The 12,364-nt window shown below is 36.0% G+C and overlaps 1 protein-coding gene across 2 annotated transcripts; it reads left to right on the plus strand.

Moving 5' to 3' along the window:
• The first annotated feature begins 465 nt into the window (after positions 1 to 465).
• On the plus strand, positions 466 to 9,876 carry scn4bb (sodium channel, voltage-gated, type IV, beta b). 2 transcript variants are annotated; one of them, XM_079451115.1, is made up of 6 exons: positions 936 to 1,230; positions 1,699 to 2,019; positions 6,634 to 6,797; positions 7,771 to 7,993; positions 8,096 to 8,225; positions 8,310 to 9,876. In XM_079451115.1, exons 2-6 carry the CDS (start codon positions 1,944 to 1,946, stop codon positions 8,392 to 8,394), a joined length of 678 nt encoding a protein of 225 aa, XP_079307241.1. In that variant the 5' UTR covers positions 936 to 1,230; positions 1,699 to 1,943; the 3' UTR covers positions 8,395 to 9,876. The 2 variants fall into 2 exon arrangements, with proteins under 2 accessions (XP_079307242.1, XP_079307241.1); XM_079451116.1 differs by having other exon boundaries at positions 466 to 2,019.
• Positions 9,877 to 12,364: the final 2,488 nt, after the last annotated feature.

The raw sequence follows: 12,364 nt of genomic DNA on the forward strand, positions 1-12,364 counted from the left end.
AATGAATTGGGTTGGATGTCTGTCCATTGGACAGTCAATATAATCCCATCCTCAGACAAAGACATACGTCACTGAGATGTTGAAGCAAGTTTCTGTTTTTAATGAAAGATTATGAAAAAAAGTAGTTATGATTATCATATTCATCATGGTTTTATATTTTAGAGGGAAGTTTCACCAAACAATGCATATAAATCTCTCGCTTCACATCCATCATATATATACATGCATATACAGGACACAGGTGACATACATTAATAGAAATGCCAAGTACAGAAAGTCTCTGGGTTTCAGATGACAATTGTCCTGATCCAGTAAAACCTGAAACTGCTGGTGCAGCCTATTATCAATACCGGGGTGGTGGGGGGGGATGGACGTTGGGGGAGGTTGAGAAATGCAGAGTCATCACAGGAAACCTAACTCTGTCAGTCTATCATAGATGTGAGGGGAGAAAGACTTGGACATATCATTCAAAGTCAGTCATTCACTTTGCAGGTAAATATACATCTCACGCTTACTTCCCAAGTGTAGATTAACATGAACATCATCTGTGATCTGGAACACATATGGGCTAATGACACATGCTGCTCCCTTGGACAAAGGTCAAACACGCTCATCACTGTGTCAGTGTTATTTCATGCTTTTCCCAGCATGCAATGGTGAAGGAGAACCCCCTTATGTGTCTTCTCAGAGATGCCCTCCCTCTAGCCTCTCGAAAAACTGCAATGCAGAAGAGACTCCGGACCCCAAATAACACTGCCTAACAACCTGAACCCACATTTACAGCTCAGAGAGAGAGAGAGAGAGGAGCAGGGATAGAAGGGGAGGGAGGAGGCGAGGGAGGGAGGGAGGAGGCGAGGGAGGGAGGGAGGGACATGCAGCCAGCCAAGGAGAAGAAAAGTTGAGTGAGAGCCAAATATTAGCTGATTTTTCAGAGAGAGAGAGAGAGAGAGAGAGAGGGAGGGCTGCTGTTCAACAGAGTATCTGCAGTTGTCCTCAAACCTCCAGGCATTCAATGCTCCACTGTTCTGTTTTCTCGGCTGGACAGCGTGTGTGCCCCTCACAAAGGTGCGTCAGTGAGAGTGTATGTATGCGTGTGTGAGAGAGAGAGTACGTGTGCCCGTTTCAGCTGAACCAGGACCAGAACAGTGTGGATTTGTGTGCAGCTCATACTGTGGACTGATGCCCTCTGCTTCTGAGAACAGGACACACAGATTTACCTGCGCAACAAAGGTATACAGACGCCGCACAGACACACACATGCTGACTCAGCAGAAGACACAGAAACACATTTTTGTACAAGTGTGTCTTTTGTACACAATGTTCATGTAACATATACATGTGCATTTGGCTGTGGACTTCAATAAAAAGTAAGTTGATCAACTGTGACTGAAATCAGCTGAGATCGTAGAGTTTCTTTACTTTTTCAGACTTAATTGAATCCTCTCCACCGATCTGTCTGCTGCGAGCGATCTGATGACAGGGCATTTCTTTATCAGTATTTTGCATTTTAAGATCCATATTATCTTAGCAGTTTCTATTTCAAATAAATGTACCTTGTTTAGAATAATGTTTCATTATTTAAACGGGGACATATTTATAGACTCGAATTTAAAAATAAATTAACACATCAATATCTCCCGATCAGGGCTTTCACTGAGTCTTGCCCTCCTTTTCAAAAACGTCCCTTTCCCTTTACAGGGCATGACGGAGAGCAACCGATCAACCAGAACACAGATGGAGTTATAAAAACATTTTCCCATCTGGGCAGATCCTTGGGCTTCCAGAAGTCTGCCACCATTGGAGAGGAGGAACCTTGTAATTGCACACACAGACGAATCTAGGCAGGACCAACCAGCATACTGAGGAGAAAATACTTCTGGTAAACTGACAAAACAGGAAGTGAACTGCAGGTGAACGTGAGAAAAATAGCAGAGGAGTGCAACATGGAAACAAAGAGCAGAGGACATCCAAGAGGAAGAGAAGATTACGTGTGCTGGCTTCTGCTCACACTTATCATTGGTAAGAACATCTGTCTTCTTATGGTAGTAGACAAATATACCGTACATGTGTCCTACGGTGTGACATAGCAAGATTTTTAAAACAAACTGTTTATATTATTAAAGTTTATATAATATAAAAACTCATAAGAGAGATTTATCTGAATTGTTAGTTTTATTCTAAATGTTTGATGTCACACCATAGGACATATTTATTTTTGAACTACCTATTAAAAACTTACAATGTGTCAGACTATTTTTACTTGTGGATGGATTTAGGAAAATTTCCAGTAAACGGAGGAAACAAATGTATTTATTATATGATGGTAAGTATATAGCAGGCCCAGCACTATGCTTGCTCGACTGAAGGGAAGTAATATATTCTGGTTGAGCAGGTTTATAATCACAATTCAATGCATTATTTTTGAATTTTTCTGTGAAGAAATTGGCAGATCATTGTTTAATAGATAATAAAAATAAGACATATTTAATTTTGAATTATTTACATTGTCATCTAGCCTCATCTAGACCCAACCTGTGTACATGTGTATGTCGAACAGAAGTTTGTGTGTATATGTATGTAAGTGCGGCTTATAGTTAATACACATTCACTGACAAGAGGAACGAAAATGTATAAACAGTCAGATATCAAACCCTATAGAGATCTCTGATGAAGACACACAAGCACACAGAGAGACACACACAATGTTCCAACTTAAATGTTGCATTGCAGTGAAGCTAAATGTAGGATTAGGTCTAAGTAGGGTGTTTAGAGTCAGAATTAGGTTTTGTGCCATACTTTTTAGATGATTTTGTTTCAGAAACTGGGTTGTGTAATTTTATATCAAAAAATAAAAATAAATGCGACAAAGAAGTGAAGTGTGTGTCAAAGAGCTGTGTACACAACAACATTTTGTTGTTTGATAATATACAAGAGAAAGCTAAGGGTGAAATGACATACTGTACCTAGGTTGTGTAATCAACAATTTAAGCAAATGGTACATTTATATTGACTTTCAAAAGTTCTGTTGCATTTATGTTTATTGAGTTGTTTATTGAGAGGTTTAAGTGTACTGGACTGATTTTGTGAATGAACACAGCCTTCAAATGGCCAATTCCCTGATCAGTGCCTGGACTACGGAACAGGGGAGCTGAATGAGACACCCTTTGAGTTGTAAATAGTGCTCAAAATGACCAGTGCTTGCAACTATCAATATGAATTATTAGACATATCTGAACGTGTGACTTACCCTCTGTTCTGTCAGAAATGTTTTTAACAGTATGAAACATCTCAGTCAGCATCATTACACACAGTGTTTGCATGATCACTGCTGCCCTGGAAATATCTTTCCAGAAAGGCTACAGTAGAATTGGAATTATTTTCGGGACAGTCCCCTATTTGATGAGATACTTACACAGCTGTGTAAACTCAGCACTCTCACAACGGCTTGTGTACACTCTCTCACATTGAGTGCCAAATGAATGTCAGAGAATCCCAGTTGTGTAAGGTCACCAAGGTCAGGTTACTCGTTATATAAAATGATATACATCGCTGCTGTCCTTCTGAAACCTTATATCTACAGTTGTGTTCAAAATAAGTGTGTTTAAACAGAGCAAAGCTCAAAATCTATAATACTTTTTTTTCCAATACACAAATGCATTGGGAACATTGCACATTCTATTCTAAATCAAAACATGAAGAAAAAATTTCAAATTTGTTATTACTCTACAGAAAGAAAAAAGGAGTGTTAGTCTGGTAAAAAAAATCAGTGTCTGCTTTTTTCTTCACAAAGTCAAACATTTACTGTATAAAATGGAAACTGCTTGAAGATTTAGCCTTCCTTTGAATCACTGAACGAATACACTATTTAGTTGTATATCCAAGGTTTCTGAGAACTGCTTTTGGATGTAAGGGGATAAAAGTCTTGTTCAGGTTTCCAAAGGACCAGGTGTCACGACAGCAGTGGATGGAGTTTGTATTTCCCAGACAGCAACGGAGTTGTGAAAATGTTTTTGTTTGTGAACGTTATTTCAAAGAAGATTATTTCTCAAACAAGTACCAATTTTACTCTGCATTTTCAAATTGCTTGCAACTAAATGACGGAGTGGTGCCAACGATAAAATTGACCGTTTTGGAGTCTGAACCACAGCCGGTAAGTAAAACTATGTGAAATATTGACAGCTTCTGTTGGCATTGTAAGGCACTTAAGGCATTTACACCTTTTAAAAACGGGCAAATACAGAAGACAATTTAAAGATTATGAATGGTGACATACTATTTTAAAACAGTGGCAAAGCTAACTAGGAATAACGATGTTTACCATATAGAGACATCCATCTGTAGTCGTTGCTGCTGTGGATCTTGTACTACAGACTCGGGGTCCGATTCTGGATCATATATGTAAGGGTCGGTCAGACTGTAAGTCATAGTTAACGTTATGATAATAACACAACTTTTTGGTACAGTATTTACATACATGCAAGAGCTAGCGGACGTCACGCAGAGGCTGCGCGTACTCGTCTCTAGCTCCACCCATTGGAACGCCCCCGGGAGGTCGGCTTTCTTCAAAAATAGTCATACACTTGTATCTGTTTTCTTTAAATGTAAGAAAACTAAACACTTTTAGAGATATGAAGAACGCAATACTACTCTACAGGTACTCAAGATTAACATAAGATTGGCAGAACCAGTTTATTTAATTCCTCCTTTAATCTTGTGTGTCTGGAACCAAGATGCTGCTGGCTTACTGGTGTGTTTGGGGTCGTTTCAAGGGCATTTCCTCTTCGGCATAAGGCAACATGACCTCTTTGAATATTTAAATGTACTCAAACTGATCCATGATCCCCGGAATCATATAAATAGGCCAACATCATATGAAAAAAATCCCCATATCATGATGCTTGCGCCACCATGCTTCACTGTCTTCACAGTGTACTGTGGCTTGAATTCAGTGTGTTGGGGTCGTCTGACAAACTGTCTGCGACCCCTAGACCCAAAAATAAAAATCTTGCTTTCATCAGTTACTCTTTAGGCCAGTCACTGTGTTCTTTGGCAAATTGTAACCTCTTAAGCATATGTTATTTTTTCAACAATGGGACTTTGCGGGGGCTTCTGGCCAATAGCTTGGCTTTACATGCGTCTTCTAATTGTTTCAGTTTTCACAGGTAACATCAGAATTTCTTTGATCACCCTGGAGCTGATCATTGGCTGGATTCTTCGATCCATTCGAATAGTTTTCAGTTTTTTCCATGTCTTTCTGGTTTTGGTTGCCAATTTAAAGCATTTTATATCAATTTAGCTGAGCCTATGATTTTCTGCACTTCTTTATATGTATTTCCCTCTCTAATAATTTTTTTTATCAAAGTACAGTGTTCTTCTGAACAATGTCTGGAACGACCCATTTTACTCAGATTTTCAGAGAGAAATGCGCAGTACAACATTTGCTGCCTTCGTCCTTGAATAAGGGCCACTTGTTTGACACCTGTTTTTTTTTACAGAATGATTTACTTCTCTATTTTAACTACACATTGCAATTATTTTGAACAAGCCCTTTCCAATTAATGATTCAATTACACAGAATTAGCGGCATTCATGTCATGACTGTTGGGTCTGTTGGTTTTCTATTACTACAGCAACAAAAAATATTTGTCATATAGAAATATAATATTTAACAAAAACAGAGACTGATCTGATTAGTGATGTTGGACTTCTGTTATTTGGAACATAAATGGACATATTTTATTGGATTTAGATTTTTTTGCCATAAATCATTATTATTAGTGACCCTTTATGTTTGTCCACTTTGACAACACAGCATGTAATCCTTTAAAGAGTAGGCTACAGTGTTTTTGTTCCATTTCAAAAAAACAGCAAATTTGGAAACACGAGGTTTCAGAAGGACAGCGACGATATGTAGCTTTATATTGAACAAATTCAACATTACATTTTATTAATCAAATATTATGTTTTTAAATTATGTAGTCAGAAATAGACTTACATCAGTAGTACAAATAGCAAAAAGTTCACACAAACAATTGGGTCAAAAAGTCACCATGAAATGCTTCTATTTTGTATTCTTTTCTAATGTAAATTGTTTAATTATTTTTCAATAACTTTCAAATTCAAATGAATGATGAGTGTAACATTAAACAAAATTTATTTATTTTTAGGTTAAATATAATAATAAGATTCAGTGCGTTTTTTTTATTTTGGACTGAATTTACAGTATATCTGAAAAAATTGTTGACTTAATTTCATCTGGCAAATTTGGCAAGTTGCTTGTGAACTTATTACAATATTAAAAATAAATCAGATTAAACTCAAATACATACAAGGAAGGGTCCATATCCTTAATTCACACGTTAAAAAAATTGCTCATGTGCTATTTAACACCATTGGAAAACCTGCAGTCTTGCATGTCTGTTTATCATTATAATACCCTTCTAATGACCTTGGCTTTCTCTTTAGCTCTTTTACACATTATCTCCCTTTAGGTCAGGATTTACTGTAGTAGCAATGTGACTATAAAGAGGGAAATTATTTGTTGTACTCTAAATATTTTTTATGACAGACTAGCATGTTCATTCTGTAAACTATGTCTGTCTTCTTTTTTTTCTCTCTCTCTCTGTTTCATAGGTGTGTGTTGTGTCCGTGGCCTGGAGATGTCTACTGGTAAGATTCCCTTTTTGGAAGCTGTGAATGGCAGTACAGTTCTCCTGCCCTGCACCTATGCCAGCTGTATTGGGATTGAGAATCTATACTTCAAATGGGAGTTCAACGACAATGGCACCATGCAGAAGGTAAAACTTTATTTTTAATATTCATTTTATATCCCAGAGTACTTTTCTTTAAGAATGGAATAAATACCACACAGCTGTTCTAACAGTTAACTGAAAATAATACATTAATAGTTAATATTACTTACCAATGTATTTGACATTTTATTGGTCATAGGTCTAAATGGCAGACATCAACTGAAAAACAATCGAAACCACTTAAGATAGCTTGCAAGGGATAATGCAGAGTCAGCCGGTTATCGCGAAATGGACACACAGACACAGACAGGACCCCACTGCGGCTACTTGCCACATAAGCAAATTAGACACAAAATATTGATTTAAGATAAAGTATTGTCTTTTCTATTGTTGTAAGCAAAACATTTAAGTGTGCTACTTAAGTAAACCAGTTAAAAATTAAAATGGTTATAAATCCAGAGAGCTGGTTCATACACACACACACACACACACACATATATATATATATATATACACTTTTTTATTTTCGAAAATCATGTTTTTATTTAGCCTCCAAGTAATATCTTTTTAAAATTGTTTTGATTAATTAATAACTAGAAAAAGCTTAAAGACTTAATTTCATGAAACAATGACTGTCCTTCAAATAGTCCTATTAAATGATATACATGTACTTCTAAATTATATGATATTGTAAAATGTATGTACATTTGTTAAAGTGTAGTAGTCTCCCCAGTGCTGTCGACTTTTGTCTAAATCCAAACACCTAAAACATCAATTTAAAATGAGTTTCAGTATTATTAAATGTTGCTATAGTAGCCTGCATGTGATTTGATTGGAAAAGTGAATATAATGCCTGAGCTGTTTTTTATGCCTTAAAGGAAATGCTATAAATCTAGAATGCGCTGCAGTAATTAAAAGTCAAATATTGACAAAACAACTGTAACATACAGCTTGACTTTTGTGCTTTACATAATGCAAAAATATATGATTTATAAATTAAGCTCTATTGTCCAATCAGTTGGCTGATGCTGTTATTCCACTGGATCACGTGGGTCCAACTAACCTGATGGTTTACCACAAGAGGGTGGATTATGTTGGCTCCAGTAAAGAAAATAACATCTCCATTCTGCTGTGGAATGTAACATTCGAGGACGCAGGTATCTACACATGCTTTGGAAAAAACCCAAAAGAAAAGAACAAGAATCACAGTGCCATATTCACTCTATACGTGGTAGAGGAATGTAAGTATTGCAGGAAAAGAAAAGAATAAACAAGAATACTAAGACCAAGTGATGTTTCAAGGTCCTTAATTTATTAACTCAATTTCTGTTTTTATTTCTCAGTAAGACAGGTTGATAACACGCTAACCAAAATCATTGCTTCCTGTGTTGGCGGATTCATCGCTGCGTTGATGGCCTTCATGCTGCTAAAGAACTTAACTCTGTTCGTACTTGCAAAGATGGAGGAAAAAAAGTGAGTACGAAAAAAATTACCATTTACAGTGCGTGCGTTGAAGTACTCACCATATAAGTCTAAGAGTACGTATGCTTTTTTCAGTAAGGAGTGCCTTGTCACCTCCTCAGGGATCGATAACACAGAGAACGGTCTGTCCGGCTCCAAATCCACACCAAAGAAGGCATGAAAGAGTGCACACAAACACAGTCACAAATGCACATGAAAATGGCGTAGACCTGCCATCATGCTGTGCCCTCTCTGTTCAATCATATGTGTGTCCACAAGTGCTATAACATATTTTTTGCGAAAAGAGTAATGATAGCATACTAGTTATACAATTTCTGAAGTTTTCAGTTCACAATGGTAATTTTCAGCATTTTGAGATATGAAGAGGGGGGATTATGTATTTCTGCATATATTATATTTATATATGCATTTAAATATGCACCACACACATGCACTTTATTTTATTGGCCCACATCAAATCTGTGGACAATTTTTCTTAAATAGCCAATATACATTTTCTTCAAACAATGCTTGAAATGTAAGCTATTCTATTCATGGCTCCTTAAACTGGACTGTAAAACTGTGAGAGGCCCTTGGTAGCCTGTTTAGATGCTTGACTAAAATAGCAGAGAAATAAGTGTTTGGCAACACATTGAAATTAGTTTAGAGCTAGTAGAATCATTATTTTCTAGCTTTAAAATAATTCTTATGTTTAGCATTAGTTTAGAGTAAAGGCCTGTGGTTTTTATTGTGAGGTCCTGTTGTCAAACGAATGTTAAAGCATAGAAAATGTTGAAATATCGGTATAGTAACTGCAAGTTTTAATGCAGTAGGTCTGGATACCAAAATCTTAAGCAAAGTCTGTTAGTTAATAGCATGGGAAGAATAAGGCCTTTATGTACCATAGGAGTCCAGTTCAACATTAACTGTATTTTGCTTGAAATTGAATCACAGGTGCCTGTTAACGCTTCTGTCACCACCTATTGGTGATAATGAGTAAATGCAAAACATTATGATGCAAAGAAAAACAAGAGAAAAAGTAGTAAAATTGCTGCAAAATTGCATAAGCCACCAACCAGTTAGTAAATAAAAGCTATAATGCATGATACTTCACAATCTGTAGAGATCAGTGTCCCCTTAGATAAAACCCTGAATGAAACACTGACATTGCTGCTTCAAATAATTTCCAGTGCATTATAGCATGTGATAAATGGCCAGATTTTTGGGGCTATGTGACTCGATATTCTAGTAGAAACATATTTAATGCTTTTTTATTGACATATTGAAACATATTTGTTACCATTCAAATTGTTAGAATTTTATTAGCATTAGCTAATGGAAAATGGAAAAAAGAATAGCAAAGAATTGCAAACATGCACAGTACACTATAAATTCGTCCTGTGACATCTTGACAATGCAATATTTAAAGGCAATAAACTCATCATCATATTTACATTTATTCATTTGGCAGATGCTTTTATCCAAAGCGACTTACAAGTAGGAGAGTATAAAAACCAAAATCATGCAACACAATAATGAAAATATAACAGTTTATCGTGTAAATACAGATTTATTATGCTATTGTAAATACAAGAACAAAAAGATTAACTTGCAGGTAGGTTTAAGGACTGACGTCAAGCAAGATCATTCTATCATATTTGAGATCCATAAAATAAAAAATATCCCAATAATCTATTAAACAATATAGAGTAAATATACAATTAATTGATATTTCAACAAATCCTTTTTTTAAATACATGGGTTCAGACTAAAAGGTTTTACACATTTTTCCTATTATTGGTGAATTTTGAATCCAGTAATGCTGATGTCACAAACTCTTAAAGAAGCTTGATTTCAGTGCCTAGGAGTTCACTCCAGATGAACAGTTTAACTAATGTCACTGAGGTGAACTGTTTTTGTACACGGGTCAGCAGAATATAGACCATAAATGAATTGACTGGGAAACTTTGATATTGAAAAACGTACGAAAGTGTGTGTGACGTTGCACTGGCTGCATTTGATTCGGTTGAGTGTCTGGAATCTAAGTCCTCCAACTCATACGACCACGTTGGTCTTTTTCAACGGTCCCCGTGGAGCGTTTCCTAAAATAGCGACTCCACAGGCAGCAGGATAAGCTTTTGTCTGCGTTCATTTTAAAATTATATATTGCAACGATGAGACGTTTTGGAGTGTGATTTAAACACATTTATTTATGGTATAACATAAATAATTCTCATACGTAGCACATAAACTCCGGAAAAGCCTTCCCGACACTATTCGAGGATCAGACACACTCGCCCAATTTAAATATATAGTAAAGACGCATCTTTTCAGCCAAGCATTCACTTAATGCTAAATATGCTAAATAAACTAGCGGGAGACTGCTGACATTAGATATTATTTACTAGAATAATTTAACTTGGTAAATAAACACCATGTACTGTGCTGTGTTTTACCTTTTTTTTGTGTTTTTCGGTTTTCTTATTTTCCCCGTAAAGCTGCTTTAGAACAATGCACATTGTGAAAAGCGCTATATAAATAAACTTGAATTGAATAAAACACAGCATATAAAACAGTCACAATTGTTTTTCAAAACGTACAAATATTCCAAGTGTACAGAGGTCAAACGATCGATTTTTATGAGGAAAAGACGAAAAAATGAGCACCATCTGCAGTGTATCTTCTCGTGCTGTGAACTTCCGGTTTTAACACGTTTTAAATGACCGCCAAGCGGAGTGATGGATCAGCTGTGATTGGGAGAAAACACTGGTTCTCTTGTATCTCGTGACCGATTGCGTCATTACGTCTATACTGAATGTGAAGTCTCATTGGCTCTCGATTGCGTCATGACGTCAGTCTGAACGAGCTCTGCCTACATGCGTTGCTTTCGTGGATAATCTTCGTCTGATTTTATTTCTGGCTTCACTTCGGAAGGTTTGCAACGCGATTTGTTTTGTAATATACTGTCTGTTTGTCAATTTATCAATTTATGCAATAAATACATGTGACTGTACATTCACACGTGTTGCGTTTTGTATGCGTTGAGAAGTATTTAGGTTTTAGGAGGGTTGGGGGTTCCAAAATATCTTTAAAACTATAGATATTAATAAATTATTAAAAATGTCAAACGTACACCCATAAGTTCTAAAGCAAGTCCTACCTCTTAATTTTTTGAAAAACTTATGGTAAACATGCAAATAAATTTGGATTTAATAATTAAATTAATTTGGAATTCTCAGGTTGTTCAGTAAAAGGGTCGAAAGTTCTTAGTATTGGGTCTTGGGATGTTAGGGCTTTTAAATTAATACAATCTTTTGTACTGTTCGCATCTTCCTTGTGTTAATGTACTTTTAATCAACATCATTTACATTTTAGTTGGGTTTGCAATTATTTGTCAGACTTGTCCATAATCATGCATGGTACAATTGTGAATGCTATTGCACTGTAGACAACAAACTGTGCTACCACACATGGAACTATGCAGATTGGCTGCAATGTTTTGGCAGAATGAATATTATTCACATCTTCTGCAACATGTATCCTACAGCAGCAACAACAAAACAGAAATTTGGCCAACAGTTACAAGTTCAAGTTACAGCACAAATCTAGCAATATTTCTCCAGCAAATTGTGTTATCTAGAAAATGCAAAAACGCAGCATCATCATCAACTATATTTTAAGAATTATGCTATCTCAAAGTGATCTTTCACTCAAACATGAAAATTCTCTCATCATTTACTCAACTTCGAGTTGTTCCAATCCAAGTCTGTATATATTTCTTCGTTCTGATGAACACACAAATATATTTTGAAGAATGCTTATAACCAGACAGATCTTGCCCATTGACTCCCAAAGTAGGAAAAAATACGTAATTCTTTTTATTCTTCTGCTGAACACAAATTAAGACATTTTGAAGAATATAGGACAGCAAACAGTTCTAGGGCACTTATGAGTACCATTGTAATTTTTCCAACCATGGTAGTCAATGGGGGCAAATTATCTGTTGGGTCTGGCTATAAGCACTCTTCCAAATATATTTCTCTGTGTTCATCCGACAAAGAAATGTATATGGAATAACTGAAAAAAAACCTACTTTGGAGATTAAACTGGAATGAATAATGAATTTGAGTGTCTGCACAAACTGTGATAAA

The sequence above is a fragment of the Barbatula barbatula genome (genome assembly GCF_947034865.1).
Source record: "Barbatula barbatula genome assembly, chromosome: 2".
NCBI lineage: Eukaryota > Metazoa > Chordata > Actinopteri > Cypriniformes > Nemacheilidae > Barbatula > Barbatula barbatula.